The sequence below is a fragment of the Hydractinia symbiolongicarpus genome, chromosome 11 (genome assembly GCF_029227915.1).
Source record: "Hydractinia symbiolongicarpus strain clone_291-10 chromosome 11, HSymV2.1, whole genome shotgun sequence".
NCBI classification, from domain to species: domain Eukaryota; kingdom Metazoa; phylum Cnidaria; class Hydrozoa; order Anthoathecata; family Hydractiniidae; genus Hydractinia; species Hydractinia symbiolongicarpus.
In genome coordinates this window covers 23,281,400-23,302,483 of record NC_079885.1, presented here as the reverse complement: position 1 = coordinate 23,302,483, position 21,084 = coordinate 23,281,400, and the positions used below count along the sequence as shown (strand labels likewise).

At 32.9% G+C, this 21,084-nt stretch overlaps 1 protein-coding gene across 1 annotated transcript; it reads right to left on the bottom strand.

Moving 5' to 3' along the window:
* Positions 1 to 233: 233 nt before the first annotated feature.
* LOC130614083 (multiple epidermal growth factor-like domains protein 6) lies at positions 234 to 13,305 on the bottom strand. Its single transcript, XM_057435479.1, has 6 exons — positions 12,822 to 13,305; positions 7,673 to 7,954; positions 3,932 to 7,216; positions 2,450 to 3,552; positions 1,520 to 1,636; positions 234 to 745 (listed from the first exon to the last, which is right to left on the bottom strand). The coding sequence occupies exons 1-6, from the start codon at positions 12,876 to 12,878 to the stop codon at positions 643 to 645; spliced, it is 4,947 nt and encodes a 1,648-aa protein (XP_057291462.1). The 5' UTR covers positions 12,879 to 13,305; the 3' UTR covers positions 234 to 642.
* Positions 13,306 to 21,084: the final 7,779 nt, after the last annotated feature.

Here is a 21,084-nt window from a genome sequence, read left to right as displayed (position 1 = left end):
TTGTGTCATTCATTAACCGCTTGACTTGTGTTTGAATGTTTCAGAAAACCGATTTCGTAGAAAAGGAAGTAATCAACCGTAAGGATTCAAATACAATTATGCTGTACGGATATGCTCATTTCTTAAAATTTAGAGATATTTAGAGTTTTTTACAGCTATTTTCAATTTATTTCTCAGATAACTATATCGAAAATAATAAGCGTTGAGATTCCTGATTAGGTTTGTGTGTGTTCTGAAGCAACTAACTCTAGAAGAAATGCCTGTAATTTCGTTGACCATATATGACTATTTTTTTACCATATTTTGAAAGCAATTACTGTGTAGCCTGCATATATAGCTTATACCATTTATATTATATACCGAATATTATCCAAACATCATGTATATTATTCACACACCGTATATATCAGTCTTATTGGCAGAAAATAAAAAGGCAAGAGACAACCGGCGCTGGGAACAAGGTTGATGATTGTTCAGTTTTTACAGAAGAAAAATCAACACCAGGACCCGGACCTCTGCCTGACTTCGTATTGGGTACAAAAAAAAGGCGTTATAGTTAAATTAAAACTTTCTAATAAACACTATCCTATTTACAAACGTCAAAAAAGATTTTTCTCAAAACTGTGGTCAGAGTAGTGATAGTTACTCTACTGTCGGACGAATTTTGTAATCTTGCTCTTCCGTTGGAGTAAGACCAAATAAAGGATTGACGTACGCCTTTGCAACGTCGTCGCTGTCGTCGTCGCTATAAGAAGTAAAATATGAAATGAATGAGTGAATGAATAAATGAATGAATGAATGAATAAGAATTTTAATTTTACCAGCTAAAAAAATTTGAATTCTATCAAAAACGATAAATTTTTAGTTCCTTACTCAATTTGGAGAAAACTTTACAAAGTTGCACTACGTGCAAAAATAATAAATATCAGTTGATATCATCATCATATACACAATGCTTCTTGTCTAAAGCTTGGTAAAAAATGGTGAAAAATGGTAAAATCTAAGTTATTGGTGTGATGTATATTGCTTAGCGTGTTATAGTTGTTAAGGTTCCCAGGTTTACTGTACCAATTTTAGTTTCACTCCTTTATTAAACTTGAGCCAAAACGTTTATTGAATTTTAAAAAAAACTGCTTGTGATTTTATTGAAATTGGGAATAGAAATGTCATCAGGTGCAGAAAATCATATTTTTTGATGTAGCATGTACATCAGCATTATTTGTTGCCTCTGTCAGAGTTTCCACTGATCGGATTTCAACAAGTTTTATGTTGCCGCTCTTGAGAAACTTTACTTAAACTTTGTTTTACATTCATACATTGGCAAATTGTTTTAGGGAAATTTCTATGATTATTTTTTGGTAGGGTAAAAAAGTTAACTGACTTAATCGCCTTGTTCTATTAACGCGAGCTAAATTGTCGTTTTAAATATATCTAATAAAAAATGCTTCAATTTTTAAAAAAATTAAATAATAATAAATTATAAAAAAAAATGTTAATCTTCGTTTATAGTCTCACTTACTTAAATATTCCCGCGTCGGTCATTTCGATGTGTTGCTTTGGAATTTCGTTTTCTGTTGTTTCGTCAAAATTTTGCTCGTTGTAAACAGCATAATCCATTTGAAGCTCTCTCCCTTTCCTAAACAAAAAGTATATAAAGTTAGTAAAAACAAAACAAACAAAAAACAAAAAAAAACAAAGAAAAACGCACACAAAAACACAACAAAACAAATCTTTACATCGCGAGTTTAGTGATATCGAACAAGTTAGACAAGTAAACATTTCATCTTTATTTATTCATGCCTCAAACAATGACGTTTTGTATCGTTTAAATAACAAGCCAATCAAAAGTAAAGGTTTGTTCTCAAGAGCCAATTAAACTATACTTCACAAATTAGAGGGGAAAATATGGACGAAAGACCTCGTGGTTTTAATTTGTTAGGTGCTCATTTTTAAACTTTAAGGTAAAATATCTATAAGGGCAAATATTTTTTCTTCATTTTAATGTTCTGAAATTTTAACCATATTTTGTGTGCTCTTCTTTGGCCCTTAGTTATAAGGCATGAGGCAGGAGTGTAAAGTGCCTTCTCCTGTTTATAACAGGGCGACATAAATCTTGGCACAACTGTAGTACAATACAAAGAATAAAATTGTCATAAAGAAATTCACAATCATTACTAATCTAAATTGCGTTTATAGACCACTTGATGTACTGAAATCAGAACAGTTTTTAAAACATAGAACCTTCTCGGATATGTTAAAGTATAACGCGTTTGTTACAAAAGATAAAGGAAATAAAAGATTTTTAGCTGCATTGAATTTGCTGCGGGCACTTCACCCTCTACCGCTATAGATTCCTCAAAAAATAGGGTGAAAGTTGAATGTGTTTTTACGACTGTGATAATCAATTCGGAATAAAAACATGTATCAATTTTTTTTTAAATTTCCTTACCTGGATCGACGCACCATCAGCACAGTCAACACAAGAATAAAAACAACAAGTACAATTATAATAATAGATATTGTAGCCTTTCCTCCTGTTGTATTTGTTAACCAATTTCCAACCGTTTTTTCTTTCCCATGTATCACTAAAGGCTTGGTTGAAGAGCTTCCCTTTGTTGGAACCAAAGGAGTTGTCGCAACGGAGATCCAAGTCGTACAATCCGGTCCAGACCAACCGGAAAAACACTCCTTTTCCCCAGTTATTTTGTTGCAAATGTACTTAGCTGTTCCATTGTAAGTACTACAATATTTGGTGCAGTTCACTCCATAATAATCAGCAAAACATTCTTTTTCTCCAGTTATTTCGTTGCAAATATATTTTGCAGTCCCATTGTACGCACTGCAATATTTGGTGCAGTTCAATCCGTAATAATCAGCAAAACATTCTTTTTCTCCAGTTATTTTGTTGCAAATATATTTTGCAGTTCCATTGTAAGCACTGCAATATTTGGTGCAGTTCACTCCATAATAATCTGCAAAACATTCTTTTTCTCCAGTTATTTCGTTGCAAATATACTTAACTGTGCCATTGTACGTACTACAATATTTAGTACAGTTCACTCCATAATAATCTGCAAAACATTCTTTTTCTCCTGTCCTGTTATTGCAAGAATACTTAGCTCTTCCATTATTATTATTGCAGTATGTTGTGCAGTTAGACCCGTAGTAACCTTTGAAACAGTTTTTTTTACCTGTCACTGGATCACAAACGTAGCTAGCTGTTGAATCCATCTTACAAAATGTTGTACATAGTTTTCCATACCAATTATTATGGCAGATTTTAGTACCATTATCAGCGCAGTTGTAGTGACTTAAAATGCCAGGTTTGCAAAATATTTTGCAAAGTGGGCCGTAATGGTCGGGTGAACAGTAAGCTTTGATTGAGTACGATAGTGTTGATACGACTTCTGTAGATGTGTAGGCGTTATACGTACCCAATGTTTTGTTAAAGGAAGGTTTTATTTTTTTTCCTATCTTGAAATCGTCAATAAAGTCTGGATTGCTCAACTTGCCATCGTCGTCATTAACTGTGACGTATATTCCAAGGAAACCCTAACAGAAAATAAAGACGAAGAGGTATGACAAATGAGTATTAAAGCTGTTTCATGTTAAATTGGCAGCATTTATCTATTGATTCAGTTAATATAGTGTTTTGTTATCTTTACAAACGAAATCTCAGAAATGCAGGCAATTTAAGAGAAAAAGTTTTTTTCTGGCTTTTCAGTTGTTCTAAATTAACGTGTATGTGAAACTTTATTTTTTATTTTTATCCTTGTTAAACTAATGACCATCTCCAGCGTTAGTTTAATACTATTTCATCTGTATTTTATATTTTCCATAAACCGTGTTTGCTACTAGGCATCTCAGTAAAATATAAGCGAAAGAAAGATTATTAATTATACTATAAGTACAAGTACAAAAAGTTTCATACCTTAAAGTTTTCTCCAAACGAAAAGTTTAGCGGATTTTGATAGCCGTTTCCAAGAAATTTATCAAAATGGATCTCATTTTGGTTGGAAAACACTTTTGTAGTATATTTGGTCCCATTGTCACATTCAGATAACGAAGTAGGATTAAGATTAGAGAATGAAACACACGCAGTAATTTGCATATCACAAGCACCACATTTAATATGTCTGTCACAACAACTTTTCTTATTATCGAGTCCTTTTTCGTTTTTCAGCGAATTTATTTGGAACAAAATGTATCCATTGCCTGTAGTGTTATTCGGTTTGTACTGATCTGTGCAATTTTCTCCATAATAACCGTCAAAGCATTCCTTCTCTCCAGTGATTTCATTACAAATATAATTGACAGTTCCATTATACGTGCTACAATATTTGGTGCAATTCATTCCATAATAATTTGCAAAACATTCTTTTTCTCCAGTTATTTTGTTGCACATATATTTAGCTGTTCCATTGTATGTACTGCAATATTTGGTGCAATTCACTCCGTAATAATCAGCAAAACATTCTTTTTCTCCAGTTATTTCGTTGCAAATATACGTAACTGTGTCATTGTAAGTACTACAATATTTGGTACAGTTCACTCCATAATAATCAGCAAAACATTCTTTTTCTCCAGTTATTTTGTTGCAAATGTATTTAGCTGTTCCATTGTATGTACTGCAATATTTGGTGCAGTTCACTCCATAATAATCTACAAAACATTCTTTTTCTCCAGTTATTTTGTTGCAAATGTATTTAGCTGTTCCATTGTATGTACTGCAATATTTGGTGCAGTTCACTCCATAATAATCTACAAAACATTCTTTTTCTCCCGTTATTTTGTTGCAAATATATTTAGCTGTTCCATTGTATGTACTGCAATATTTGGTGCAGTTCACTCCATAATAATCTACAAAACATTCTTTTTCTCCAGTTATTTTGTTGCAAATATATTTAGCTGTTTCATTATAACTACTACAATATTTGGTGCAGTTCACTCCATAATAATCTAGAAAACATTCTTTTTCTCCAGTTATTTTGTTGCAAATATATTTAGCTGTTTCATTATAAGTACTACAATATTTGGTGCAATTCACTCCATAATAATCAGCAAAACATTCTTTTTCTCCAGTTGTTTTGCTGCAAACATATTTAGCTGTTCCATTATAAGTGCTACAATATCTGGTGCAGTTCACTCCATAATAATCAGCAAAACATTCTTTTTCTCCAGTTATTTTGTTGCAAATATATTTAGCTGTTCCATTGTATGTACTGCAATATTTGGTGCAGTTCACATTATAATAATCTAGAAAACATTCTTTTTCTCCAGTTATTTTGTTGCAAATGTATTTAGCTGTTCCATTGTATGTACTGCAATATTTGGTGCAGTTCACTCCATAATAATCTAGAAAACATTCTTTTTCTCCAGTCATTTTGTTGCAAATGTATTTAGCTGTTCCATTGTATGTACTGCAATATTTGGTGCAGTTCACTCCATAATAATCTACAAAACATTCTTTTTCTCCAGTTATTTTGTTGCAAATATATTTAGCTGTTTCATTATAAGTACTACAATATTTGGTGCAGTTCAATCCATAATAATCTGCAAAACATTCGTTTTCTCCAGTTATTTTGTTGCAAATGTATTTAGCTGTTCCATTATACGTACTACAATATTTGGTGCAGTTCACTCCATAATAATCAGTAAAACATTCTTTTTCTCCAGTTATTTTGTTGCAAATATACTTAGCTGTTCCATTATAAGTACTACAATATCTGGTGCAGTTCACTCCATAATAATCTACAAAACATTCTTTTTCTCCAGTTATTTTGTTGCAAATATATTTAGCTGTTTCATTATAAGTACTACAATATTTGGTGCAGTTCAATCCATAATAATCTGCAAAACATTCGTTTTCTCCAGTTATTTTGTTGCAAATGTATTTAGCTGTTCCATTATACGTACTACAATATTTGGTGCAGTTCACTCCATAATAATCAGTAAAACATTCTTTTTCTCCAGTTATTTTGTTGCAAATATACTTAGCTGTTCCATTATAAGTACTACAATATCTGGTGCAGTTCACTCCATAATAATCAGCAAAACATTCTTTTTCTCCAGTTATTTTGTTGCAAATGTATTTAGCTGTTCCATTGTAATTACTACAATATTTGGTGCAGTTCAATCCATAATAATCAGTAAAACATTCTTTTTCTCCAGTTATTTTGTTGCAAATATATTTAGCTGTTCCATTGTATGTACTGCAATATTTGGTGCAGTTCACTCCATAATAATCTGCAAAACATTCTTTTTCTCCAGTTATTTCGTTGCAAATATACTTAGCTGTCCCATTATAAGTACTACAATATTTGGTGCAGTTCAATCCATAATAATCAGTAAAACATTCTTTTTCTCCAGTTATTTCGTTGCAAATATACTTAGCTGTTCCATTATAAGTACTACAATATTTGGTGCAGTTCAATCCATAATAATCAGTAAAACATTCTTTTTCTCCAGTTATTTTGTTGCAAATATACTTAGCTGTTCCATTATAAGTACTACAATATCTGGTGCAGTTCACTCCATAATAATCAGCAAAACATTCTTTTTCTCCAGTTATTTTGTTGCAAATGTATTTAGCTGTTCCATTGTAATTACTACAATATTTGGTGCAGTTCAATCCATAATAATCAGTAAAACATTCTTTTTCTCCAGTTATTTCGTTGCAAATATACTTAGCTGTTCCATTATAAGTACTACAATATTTGGTGCAGTTCAATCCATAATAATCTGCAAAACATTCTTTTTCTCCAGTTATTTCGTTGCAAATATACTTAGCTGTCCCATTATAAGTACTACAATATTTGGTGCAGTTCACTCCATAATAATCAGCAAAACATTCTTTTTCTCCAGTTGTCTTGTTGCATGTGAACGTGGTGTTAACATTGTGTTGGCAGTATATGTTACACTCTCTTCCATACCAGTTGCTAAAGCAGATTTTGCTGCCATTTTGTGCGCATTTAAACTTTGTGCTTGTTGTAGGCTGGCAATATTTTTGACATAATGGTCCATAGTAACTTGGTAAGCAATAAGCTCTGACTGAGTAAAATATTTTCGATACTTTGGCTTTTTTGAAGTAAGGTAGATATTGTGCAACTGAAGAGTTATATGCTGGTTGTACACTTTTTTTATCGCTGAAGACATCTATTAAATCGTCATTGCCAGTATCAATGTCATTAGCAATAAAGTAAATACCAATGTATCCCTGAAACAAAAAGAAAATACTTAATTTACATACTCCCGTAAATACCACCTGGGCAAATGTAATAACTGTTATATAATAATTTCATTGAGGACATTATTATATAGATTATTACCCTGCGTACTGCAAATGTAGATAGAACAGGAGAAGCGCGGTACAAAAACCAGTTCCTTATGAGAATCAACGTTCTTTATCCCTCTAAGACCCCTAAATAATGGTCATTATTCAAAACTAACCCCTATATGTAATCCTAATGATCGACAAAATAAAATACCTTTTGTTAGGTTTATAAAACTTAAATTTGCTAAAAACCCAAAACTTAAATAGTAAAAAATTAATCCCCATGAAATAATACCTTCTGACACTACACTAGGAAGGGTGAGTATCCGTCTTTATTTTATTTAATTATCTATTTCATTGCGGTGTTTGTTATCAGACAATAAAGGATAAGCGACGTACCTGGAATTTTTCATTTATATCAACAACTATTGGATTTGATTGACCATTTGCCAAGCTTGTTCCAATAAGGAATGAGTTTTTATTTTTGTACTCTTTTGTTTGGAAGCTTTTGAATTCGCAATTTTTTAATGATCCTGGTTGCTCTGTTACGAAGGACAAGCACCCACTAATTACTGTGTCGCAAGCTCCAAGAATGTCGCAATTCTTCTTATTATTATCCAATCCTTTTGAGTTTTCAAATTTGTCTAGTTGAAAATAGATTCGCCCCTTTGCGTGACAACCCTGCAACGGAAAAAGATATAACAATTGAATTCAAAGACAATAGGATTCATGAATGTAATTTTTTTTTGAAGTAGGAAGCTATATGAAATGTATCAATCCATAAATCCTCTACTTGTTAGAGAAAACCATATAATATCCCAATTTAATACTTAGAGCATACAAGCCTTTTGGAGAATTTACCGGTCAAGCTGAACATTTAACCGAACTTCAAAGACCATGGCTTTATTTATCCTACTGAAAAATATGCCCCGTTGGGAATCAATGATTCGACGCATCCTGCGTAAAAATAAAGGGCGGCAGTCGTCACATATTTCGTCAAAAAATAGTATTTCGGAAGATTTAAACATATGACTATTCAAAATTTGCAGTCTCTCTAGGCATTAACAAAAGTAAGGTTCGGATATAAAATGTTTGGGGCGTGTATCTTTTTGGCAGCATATTTCTTGGGCGATAGGCATGCTTGATTACATGATTTTTTTATCTCATTCTCAAATGATTCATGCACTTAAACTTGAAACTTGATAAAACTTCAACAGACTTTAACTCTCTAAATCTTTTACGTCTGTCAGTATTACCAATTCACATGATATTGCGCCACTGAAAAACACTTTGCGCCCAAATACAGGGCCTTACCTTTAAAGCAATATCGAATATTTTAAGCGTAAATTAAGTCACGTGGAGTATTTACGCTTAAGTTCTTTAATCTCATTGTTTAATTACAAAAACATTGCATAATCACAAGCTGATTTGAAACAAACGCTTTACGGATTAAAAATAGAAAGTTTCTTAATTGTTATTCTTCATTCGCGCGAATACTTGATAAAATACCAGGTGGCGGAATAAAATATCATTTTTCCTATAATCTCTATAGAAATTACTACGCAAAGTTCTATTTTTCCCGTTCTGTCGTTTATTACAAAGGAAAGGTGAATCAAAAGACGCCTGTAATGTATAATCATTTTTTCCGCTGTTTTTTATTGGGATGTAAAAACAAAACCCCTCCTCATACTAAACACTGCCAATATATCTAGTTCTAGAAATATTTTTGGGGGATGTGGGATGGAGCTGCACGCCACAGTCATGTGAACAATTTCAAATTCCCCTTTTTTTTAAAAAAATAAAAAATAAACAGTAAAATTACACGCTAGAACAACAGCATTGATTGGATGGTTCTATTCGAAGGAGGCAAGGTCAACTAAGAAATTCACCTGCAAGGGAAGTCTTCATTAGAATCTCAAAAATAATTGAAAGAAGATTCTCGTTTGTCAAAGACATCAAATAGAATATTTAAATAAAGCGACTTATTATTATTATTATCATTTAGACAACGTTATGTCAATTTGAATCACATCAAATGTTTACACGATGTTAATTTCATGTTAATCGGTTATGAGATTAAAAACGAACACACACCGACAAACACAAACAAACTAGTTATTTCGTAAGAAAAATAACTACTTTGATCGAAATACAACACGAAATTTTATGTCATTTCATGTGGTCTTTACTGTTTCGCTAGTACAGGATGTTCTTAAATGACTCATGCAAAATCACTCGTATATCAGGACTGTTGGTTTCGTTTCATGTCTGGTTTTACTTTTCTTGTTCTGTTTTTTTTTTCTTTTTTTTTAATTTGGCTCCATTTCCAAACATCTTGACACTTTAAACGTCATGTTAGATTCACTTAAGGAAATTTTGTGTTAGCATCTATTTTTTAAGGAGACCTTCGCTAAACATAACTATAAAGCATGCATAGCTAAATTCTCAGGCAATTAAATTCGTGCTTCTACTACTTCTATCTTTTTCACATCATTTGGCCTTCATCATTTGCTAAGAATAAGATACCTTCTTATAATTTGGCGATAAAGTCAAAGTTTAACACTCCTTTTTTCAGAGTTTTAACATTCTTTAATGGCTGCATCACGTGCGCTATCACGATGCTCTTCGTCGGTCTGATTTTATAAGAAATTGAACACAGTATGTTGTAATCTTTCTTTGTGCAAATAACGCTATCCGTGCTAAGGTATAGGACGCGATTGAAATGCCAGGAATTTTACCACCAGCATCGTTTTTTTAAGTTTTCTTTGATTCTTATCAATTTTTTTCCAGATGAGGCACAGGCTAGAGATATGTAAAATTTTATTGCCGTTATTAAAAAGAAGCACCCAGCCTTGATTTATCGCCCCTCTCGAATAAGCCCACCCTTTTCTGTAATTTTCTTATAAGCTAAAGAAGACGCTTATTGGAATATTTTGGAAATTAGAATAAAACGACCTTTTACTCAAAAACAATTTTGTTCTTATAATCACCTACAGCACGAAATTTCATGACAAAATGTTTATATCTTTTCGTCTTTCCGTTTCAAGCAGTTCGCTATAAGCAAAAGAAATTTAACCATAAACATTTACGCTCAGGAGACTGCATACATATCTTCTGTTTTTATATTCTACGGCTGCTATTTGTTTCCTAAAAACATAGCTTTTACATGACCCAAAAAGGGTTTGTTTTGTATCAGCGCTCCTCCCGATTTACCGCCCCTCTGGACAAAAGCGCCCACTTTGAAAGTCAAAATTATACATAACCGCCCTGTGGCGATTAATTAAGTATTTACGGTAATTATGTGTGTTCTTGTTTTAAAAAAACGACGAAGTCAGCATTAATGTTTTTATTTCAAATTGATTGTGTTCTAAACAACACAGTCATATAGGTTATCAAGTACTCCCAAAGTAGGGATTACACTTATCGGATGCACTATTTATTTGGTACATATTTTGTTTCTACTCACAACACAAATTAATAATTTTACAGTGCATCAAAATCACAAAAAGGGTTAACCCCTTAAGCATCGGGTTTTCTGGCGGCTCGTTAAGTCACAACGTCGGATTTTATTTGTAGACATAGAATAAAACGACAACAAAGATTACATCAGCAAAAGTATAGCTTTCAAGATATTCTTACAGCCTGGAAACTTCCAGGTGAAATTTAAATTTAACTTAGGAAGTGAAACTAGTGTTATTGAGTTTCATCTGGCCTCGCTATGTCTGGCCTAAGTCTGAAAACAAACGTTGTTGAGTAAACTCGTCATTAACGTATCTTGGGAAGATTTGCCGTGCGAGTATACTCATCATTGACGCTTAAGGGGTTAAATAAAAAAAAAATAAAAACGAAACAAACCAGCCCATTTAAAGAAAAAATGGAACTGTTACGGAAGGAGAAAAACGCTGTTTTAAATACGCTTAAGGCCTAAGTGACGATGCTTATACAAGATAAACAGTGATGGAAATATACTAAACAAACAAACAAACAAAAATGCTGGCACTTTTTTAAATAAAATATTCAAAACAAAACATAGTGCTCCGACGATTTGAATGGTTATTCATGGCTATTGAATTTGAATTAAGAAGCCAAAAATCACCCTAGCAACGCATCATTGAATCTTTATAAAAGATTTGACCTCTTTTTTTATAAAAACGTAATTGAGAACTAGGGATATAAATGTGTTGCCTGATCACAAACTTATTTCTCCCATTATACCACCACATAGGGTCCCAGCCGTAGGTAAAGGTCTCATTTATTTGCCACGTAAGAGAAGTTAGGCTAAAAAAGCTAGCCTGTCATCTCCTCAAGTTTAAAATAGTGGCTCTAAATTAATAAATTATCGTGACTTTCGTCTAACATTATTCTTTCGAAATAGATCAGAGAAGCTTGTGTGGGCCTGTTTCTCACACCACGTGCTTTTGTTTTTAAAAATTAAACACGCTTTAACGTGTTTGTGAAAGCTGCTTGAATCTAATAAAAACATTGAGAGTTTTCAATAGAAACAAGAAATTAAAATCTCCGTTTAATTTTCTTTCAAATAATTACAAGTAAGCAACCATTTCTAAAGTCGATGCCGTGTTTTTGTCTGTTCTAGATACATTGCAGAATGGTTTCGATATAACATGGTTAACCGTTGAATAACGGATGTAATTAAAAATGGCAGCACGTCATGTGTTGGGACATGAGAAGGAGGCAGGAGGGAGTGCTCGGGAAGTCAAAGTACAGTTGTGAAACGGAAGTCGCTATAATAAGTTTAAAAGGACATAAAGTAGTTTTTCCCTTTACTATTTAGGGACACAATGTCATTGCTGTGTGGGAAACACAACCGGAAAATATTTTGTATTGCTTGATGTATTTTATTCGTTTCCAAAAGAAAAATATGCAGTGGTTATTCAGTGGTTATTATTTTTTTAAGCTTGACCATAGCATTTTTCTAAAATGTTCAAAAACACGGCGCAGGCAAATATTTTTGATTTAAAGTTTTCCAAAGGAATCTTCTCCCTTCACAACTTCTACATGAACATATGTTGATATCAGTCGTTAGCCGGTAAAAGAATCGACTAAAGTTTAGCAGAAAAAGTTTTGGTCCTCTGAACCCATATATTTTTGTATAGACGGTTTATGTATAATTAAGAAAAGTGTTGTTTTGACGCCTTACATATAGTGGCATTCAGATTCTCGCGCACGATACATTTGCAGGGCATGACTATTTTGTGCATTTATAGCATGAAATACAACGTAAGAAATCCGACTATTATTAATATAGACTAGTTGTTGCCCGTGAAAAAATTTACGGGTTCGCCCGTCGTTTATATTTATCCGTCGCAACAAAGTAGATAAAAATATATCGCATTTGATATTCGTGCTCCCGTAACCTCACTTTCGAACTCAGAGGGGGGTCTCCCTACTTGAGATGCCATCTGGTGCAGATACAGACAGAATACGGCAATTATCATAGAGATTTTTTACACAGACAGGCAGTGGCAGCTTTTCAAAAGCAAACAACAAAAAACAACAAAACATCACAAAGGATGAAAATATTACTCACATTTTGCTGAATGTGCAAAATAATAAATCCACACAAAACATGAAATAATAATTTCATATTTTAAACTTTGTCCCTGAAAGAAATGTCTTTCCACTTTTTTCTTCCGTTTAAATTGACGATATCAAGATGAGAAGAAAAAAAAACGCTTTTAAGTAAGTAATTTAACCTGATACGTCGGCTCTAGATTTCAAAATTACTACAAGTACTAGAAACGCTAAAGAAAACAAATATTGATCAATACACCCCATTCATTGACCAGAAGTTAAACAACGGTTGTTTAATGAACAACAAAAACATTCCCCCTTTTAAACGATGCCTTTTGTTTTTTTCTTAAATAAATAAATTTCGACATATCCTGAAGTGAGCAAAAATATCGTACGATGTTATACGTGGCACCACTATTTGGTTCCATACACACCTTGCGTATACATCTCTCCAAACAATTATTTGTTTACACACACAACAATCTTGCCACGTTTTTCATGCCATGGTTATGTTACAATGAATCTAACAGATGAGAAAACAGAAAGATTAAAGATTGGCTTGAGAGAGTACACACAAAAACAAATTTACTGTTCGTGTGGTGAGTTCTCCCGACACGCTATAAAGCTTCCTGAGAAAATTGAAAAGAACTATGTCCTTCGTAATAAAAGAGATTTTGTTATTTATCTTAATTTTGTACACTTCCTTCAAAAAATCTTGTAATAAAATTTCTTAAATTTTTGACTTATTTTCTTTTAATTTTGTGTTTTGCAGTGCAACGATTGTCCAAACATTTTATAAAAGATTCAGCAACATGTATTTGAATAAATATCAAGGACAGATGAAGAACAATACATCTTTCCTAAATTAGTTTTCTTTGATGTACCGCTGCTATTTCTAAACTTTTTTAAACAAAATGAACGTGATTTTTGAAATCCTCACCTAAAACTTGATCAAATGTGAAATATTTAGATCCGTATAATAAACAAACTTCCTGTTACTACAGGTTTTTTAATTATGTCCTAATTGGCCTCTGCTTGAAACCGAGGTTTATAAGTGCAAGTAGAAAATTAAGATTTTGACCGTAACATTAATACTACCAAAACAGCTTTTTTACATGTCGGATTAAGTTAAAAATTTGTACACACAACAATTCAATGATCCTAAAGTCAAAACGTAAAAATGTAAAAAACATCATCGCATTATGCCACAAGGTCGGTTTTTCTTTGTAGAAATAGAATTAAACGACAACAAAGATTACATCAGCAAAAATATAGCCTTCAGATATTCTTATAGCCTGGAAACTTCCAAGTGAAATGACAATAGACTGAACTTAACTTAGAAAGTAAAACCAATGCTATGAAGTTTCACCTGGTATCGCTATGCCTGGCCAAACTCTAAAAAAGCTTTGTGTGCTAACTCGTCATTAACGTATTCTGGGAAGATTTGCCGTGCGAGTATACTCGTTTTTGATGCTGTAAGTTTAAATGATATTCTATGGAATACAAAAGTTTTCAAGCATCAAAATTGATCTCCAGCACGGTCATGGATGTTCGTTTGTCTGTAAGAAGTTTGTTTCTAGGCAACAGAAAATACGGGTTGTCCTTGATATGGATGTGTTAGAATTTACGGTATAGACACGTATTTGCAGAGTTAATACAAACAGCATAGATTATCCTTTTGTTGACGGGAAAGTATTTCAACACCAATAATCAAACAAGGTCATACGACGGCTAATGTCAACACTGGAAGCTGTAGATTATCATGATTTTTGATAAAAAAAAACACAACCAACCTCATTCCCATGGCTTTTTGTCTGTTCCTAACGTCTTGCTGATAAGTTATTATGAAGATGAATCCTGGGTATGGAGTTGGTGTTGACAATGAAAGAACTGTGTGAAAAAATTTACTAATAACAAAGTAAATTAAGTTTTAATACCTGTAATGTAAATACGAAAAGCTCGTTTTGATTATTCTCATAGTCCAAAAAAGTTATTACAAAACAGCTCTTTGGGTACTTGATTTTTTTGCCTTTTTATAGCCCAAGAATGATCCCTGGTTACCTTGAGCTATTAAAAAGGGTTCGAGGCACTAGCTGGGTGTTTTGCAGACAAATGAAATACATGTGTATTCCCTTGTTATACTTTATTGAAGATATTTTTGTTTACAGATTCTTCAAGTTTGTAAGTTTTTACCACTTCGCAATATCACAGGACGCTGCAGTGTCACTGGAGAACGTGTAAACAGAGGGGTAGGATATGGAGCTGGAAATTTCTATGACTATGTACACACCCTCTTGAATCTGTATTGCTACCAAATAAGGAGAACAATCATAGAAAGTATAAGGTCTAGATACCAGTTATTCTAGTGTGTACATAAACATGTTTATTTTGTGGAAAACAATAAAATATTGGAAAGCCTTTTTACACCAAGAAGTAACCAGAATTTTGCAATAGTGTCGCGACCTCAAAATGTCGCTGTTGTTTTAAATACGCCTTCTTAAGTGCTGGTAAAGATTGTTTTTTCTTTAAATTCGTAAATATGATCGTTTAAATGCACGTAACGTTTCACTGTTGAGAAAGCGAACCAATGCTTTTGTAAACTGTTTATAAAAAATTGGTTCCATTTTTTACTATTTTTTTTATCAATAATCACTATTGTATCGTTTTAAACTAGCTGTTCATTTTCTTCTTAATAAATGTTTTTAATGAAATATCAAATTTGGCTATAGCTACGCAATTTTCTTTTCTTAGAATCCTCTATCGGCATTAGGCTTAATCGGATAGCGATATTTAAGACTCTTGCTAAACCTTTAATCTTCTAGCACCCATTAGATTTGATTATCATAGTTCAAGGTACATACGTTTTTCGCTTAGGGTAATTTTAAAGATTAAAGTGATGTGGTTGTATTCCTGAGAGAAGATATTGTAAGGCATTATATCGTAAATTATAACATATCAATTCACGTTTCCGGAATTACATGCTCTTTAAAATTTTGGAATTTTGATGTTTTGACCTTAACATCATTTTCAGCATCAGTAAATTGGTTAATGTATAAATGTTCAACTTAATCCGACATTGGAAAGTGCTCTTTTGGTGGCATCATTGTTACGGTTAAAGCCTTCTTAATTTTCGACTTGTACTAATAAGCCTCTCCGAGCAAAGGTTAATTAGTACAAAATTAAAAAAACTGTTGTAGCAGGTTGTTTGTTTGATGTATGAGTATGAAAATTTCACGATTTATTAATTTTTATGCCAGGATTTCGAAAATTACATTCATTTTCTTTAAAAAAGTTGAGAAAGAGCTGCGGCACATCAAAGAAAATAAATTCGGGAAAGGTGTATTGGCAAAACCGCTTTCACCCCTGATATTTCATGAATCAAAACTTTCCGCTTTAACTTTTGCTTTGCTTTATTTTGTGATCAATTTCAATCATTCAAATCCATCAAGCATTAATTTCTTTTGTTTTGAACTCTATTGGAATACATAATTGGTTGTAAATATACTATAAAATGATCGAGGCCCATTTTGCTTATTCTTTTTTAATGGCAAATACTTGTGAAATATTGTATGTCCCAAATACCTGGACCATTAAGGCTCATCCTAAGAAATATGCAATATATTTTTTGAAAACAGTTGCCAAGTGCAAAAATATTTATTCAAAAAATGCTCTTCACAATTTTTTATACACATCATTTACCAGAATGCGTGCCCATCCCTTTTTGTAGACAATATTCAATAAGTGGCTCACCTACCCACTCTCACCTCCACCCCTCTTTTTCCAATGAGCTTCCCAAATATTTCAAAAAAGACCATCAATGAATAAAATAATTCTCATTTGGAATTTTTAAATATTAAGTTGGTATTGTTATTCTGCAAAAGTTTGCAGAACAATTAGAATTTCTAAACTCAAGTAATATATTTTTATTTATTTTAATTCCCGTAAAAATATCAAACAGTTTTTTAAATATATTTAAAAAGCACCCCTTCCTCTTTTCGAAAGAGTGCCTCTTTCAAATGAACGACCTTTTTTTAAAGTCTCGAAATCTAATGACCCCCTCTGCCAATTCCTATAATAAATCAGGTAGCTTTCTTTATTTTTAAAACGAAATTTACAAAACAGGTAAAGTTAGATAAATTCCCCAGTTTCTGGGGCTATTATAACCCAATAGGCAACACTATTGATGAGGCGGTGCATCAGAATATCAGAGGTGTAAAATAATCCTGCGCACAAAGTTGTTGAAGTACCATGGTTTCAAGTTTTTATTGAATAGAAAAACATTCCAACATATCTTATATTACAAGACTTAAAGAATAATGATTCTTTATCTGAGGTATGTTACTTAACGTGTTTGTCAAGAGGTGTGGATTAAAATATTTGATACCATTACTCATGTCAGAAAACACGTTTAACCCTTCATTTTGGTATTGCTTTAAAGACAGATTTAACGCCTTACAGATTGGACAACCGCTGTATTTGCTTATTTATGTATTTATCTATCGTCACACGTGCTAACTTTATTTATCTGTTATTGGATGTTAGCAACTTCGTCCCCAAGTTCTCTTTTCTTTTTATGATAATCTTGGACAGCAAGAAGAAATTGTCAGAGGTTTTAAGAAAAAAAAGAATGTCATGGGAACGAGGTTGGAGTGCTCCAACAAATAAGAAAAAACAAAAGCTCATATTTAATTTTAGGTCAGTTTTTAAAATAACACCGTAAGAAGTTTTCTATCTCAAAAAATAACAAGACGTGTGATATACGCAAACAACCTCGCGAATAAAGTTTACAAAATCTGTCTATCTGATTGTGACTGTCACATTCCCTATCACTAAATCTATTTGATGCGTTAACCGGACAAACTTTCTAACAATCAGTGGAACGTGGATTTGGTGTATTATTTTTAAAGCAACAGAACTTTTGTGGACAACAACATAAGTAGTAGTAAATTTCAAGTCGTGCATCTATTTTGTAACACTCGAAATTTTATAAAAGCGGATTTGTTTACAAAAAACACAACACAAAACAAGTAGAGTTAAAGAACGCGGTTTAGAAAGTCATTCCATGTGGTTAAACGAAAATTTTCACGCTAAAAGATAGTAATTATTAGTTACAAAATCACAGCACTCTTCTTTTGCAATCAATGTTGTTGTTTTCGTTTTGCTTCTTCTTTTTTATCTCAGGCTTAGCAATTACCGACTAGTAGCCTTGTGGTAGATCGTTCGCTTCCAGTGCGGGAGGTCTGGGTTTCAAACCCCGAGCGAGTCATGCCAGAGACTATACAAGTGTGAATCAATGTTTTCTACTTAAAGCTCAGCATGAGAATAGGATTGATATTTTAGGCGGTTTTCTAGTTGAGCGATTTTTGTACCTGCACGACTTTCGCAGCTCAAATGCGAGCTTTAAACGCGATAGGACTCCCTTCGCAGGACCCTCGTTGATAGCACCAATAGAAACTGAAGAGACTATTCTGGGTAAATAATTTCAATAATAATAATAATAAAGATTTCCTGATATCAAGGGGGTCATTTTTAATTAGTCAATTGGGGAAAACTGCTGAGTAAGCGAACACTTATGATTTAATGAACTGCTCCTAATAGCAGAATATTAACCCTATTCGTGCTGGCTGATTTAGCTCCCCCCCTTTTAAGCTTCTTTTAATAACTTTTTATGTGTTTATAGTTACACCTTCAAATTTGGTGACTTTTCCTAACTTTTATTTAGTTTTATTTTCCTAAAATTTTCTTTGGGAATTATGCCAAAGTGTTGCCATGGCAACGCTTTTTTTATGTTAAGTAAAATTCTGAAATGTTTTTAAAAGCTTTATGTCACTTCTTAGTTTTATATTGTTATATTATTTTGTGTTTCTATTATTATTATTGTTACTAAATTCATCGCAATTATAAAATGGTAAACAAAATTCAAAGTTAGTGCTTTTTTCTATATGTCACAGAATTTTATGACGTCATCACAAAAAATGCTAGCGTCATCAATTTTTTCACCAAATTGTTTATTAATACCTAAACAACACTTGTGGTAAGTTTCAAGTCCAACGGACAACAATTGTAGAAATCACGCAGTGGAAGTGGGGAGTCGAATCAACCCTCTCCCCCCAGCATTAAGGAACCCCTAAAAGGCCCAGCAGGAATAGGGTTAAAGTCTAATTTAAGTGAAAAATTTTATTAGGCTCCAAAAATATAATTATTCATTAAGCCAAAATACGCACGATCGCACACAAGGGGAAATAGATGAGGAGACAGTTGTTTCAGAATTTAAAAACATTTTGTCAGACGTAACTAAACAACCATTTTATAATGTAACTAAGTTTGACTAAAATAATCCTAATTTAGCAAAATGGTAGCAAACCAAAGATTCAAGTTCCATTTACTAAAATGCGTTTTAAAATTATAGAACCTTGCTTCATTTACGAGGGCAAAATGATCAATTTTGTGGCTCGATATGGACCTAAAAAGGATCCATTTATCCCAAATAATTTAAAATGTTAAGGATATCTGCGTGTTTTTGGTGAAATTTCGCCTATGTGCGCACTGGACCTTATTTGAAGACTTTTAATCTCAAGGGACTTCTAAAATATTGCTTATAAAAATGCGTGTTATGGTCTGAAGTGATGTTGAGAAGTCTTGCTTTGTTAGTTTGCTTCGCGTAGCCGTATTATGACTATATATCGCGAATAAATAACTTTAGGAGACACGAAATTTTAAGCCTGTTACTAAAATGGAAATCTTTGTTAAATTTCATGTCTTAATGAAGTTTCGTGTACATTTTAACAACAGCTAAAGAGTTTCAGGTACTCAACACGAAATTTTATTTACACATTGTGAAACGAAAGCAAAAAAATCTCTGAATATGAATAGAGCAAACTAATTCACTTTGTTCAACCGCTTATAACTTTTATTTTTTCTCCATTTTTTGTTAGTTCACTCGTTTAGTAACAGTGAATTTAAGCCTCGGATATATTTTACGGAACAGGTTCAAAACCTACTACTTGTAATTTGATATATTCAATTGTTTAATTTTAATGACTTTGTTAAAGTTCTTTGTTCAACAGCGAAAAAGGTTATTGCAATAATATTACGTCGTTAAGTCATCTAGAATTTGTGGTTTGTAAATGGCGAAACTTTCGCAACTTTCCTCTCACTCTTTTTCTCAGTTTTAAAGCTGAAAAAAGTAAAACCTGAAAGTAAAGAATGCGTGATTAATGAATATACTAGTCGTTCATCCGTGGAAAATCCACAGGTTCGTCGGTCCTTAGGTCTTCGGTTGTCGTACATATTCCCAGTAACGGTATTTTGTGCATTTTGTCCGCCTGTTAACATGAATTAATAAAATTACTAAGACGGGGGTTGGAAAGCCAACAAAATACGGCTATATTAGACATGGTACTGCTTATACTGTTGCACGATTTTTGACTTTATTGTGCAATAATCGTGCGACTGTTGTACAATTATTAAATATCAACCTTTAACATGACCTCGTCCCCAGGGTCTTGTAGCCCCTGCGCCGTTATTACGAATGGACTTCGTCAACAAGGCATTTTGCTTTTGGCAGGAGTTTGTCTTTAGAATGCATTGATTTAAAGGTTTCGTTTAGATTTTATTTCATTGTTTTTCCAAAAATATGACACCGTATTTATTCTATTATTTCCACTGCGGGATCAGTGTTTCATTCTACCAAATAAAAATAGGTTTACTGGAGAAAGTTAAGAAGTTGGAGTTATTCTTCCATTGCATGGCCGAGTTAACATTATTTCCAAAAGGAAACGCATCAGGTTTTGTAACAAAGTCTCGGGACTATTTAGCGCATAGTTTTAATGAGTTCAGAAATCTTAATTCCAATACGTGTGGATTCCAAAATTGTTATTTACAAGAATTATTTACTCAGGATAGCCTATTGGTATTGCTATCAACGAGGGTCTTGCGAAGGAGTAGTGCCTTAATTCTAAACTTCAAAAAACTAAAAAAATGCAAAACTAGAACTAACCAGACGGTAGCATTTTGAAAGATTTCAAGCTCTTAAAGACGTCACAGAAAATTTACTGACTCAAGCAAAAATTTATTGCCGCCATTTTGTTCCTTTTGTGACGTACTATAAGTGTGCCAAGTTTGATTCAGTTTGAATAAGCCTGAAAAGTTATTGAGGGGGAGGATTCCCACGGTCATAATATGTTCGAAAATCCCCGGACCAAACAACAATAATCGCTCAACTAGATAACCGCTAAGATATTAATCCTATTCTCGCGCAGGACGCAAAGCAGAAAGGA

Coding starts and splice junctions, on each gene's coding strand:
- LOC130614083 (XM_057435479.1), bottom strand. CDS start 12,878: ATGAAATTATTATTTCATGTTTTGTGTGGATTTATTATTTTGCACATT. Junction 7,217..7,672: donor ATATAAATGAAAAATTCCAG/GTACGTCGCTTA, acceptor TTTTTGTTTCAG/GGATACATTGGTATTTACTT. Junction 1,637..2,449: donor CTGATGGTGCGTCGATCCAG/GTAAGGAAATTT, acceptor CTTTTTGTTTAG/GAAAGGGAGAGAGCTTCAAA.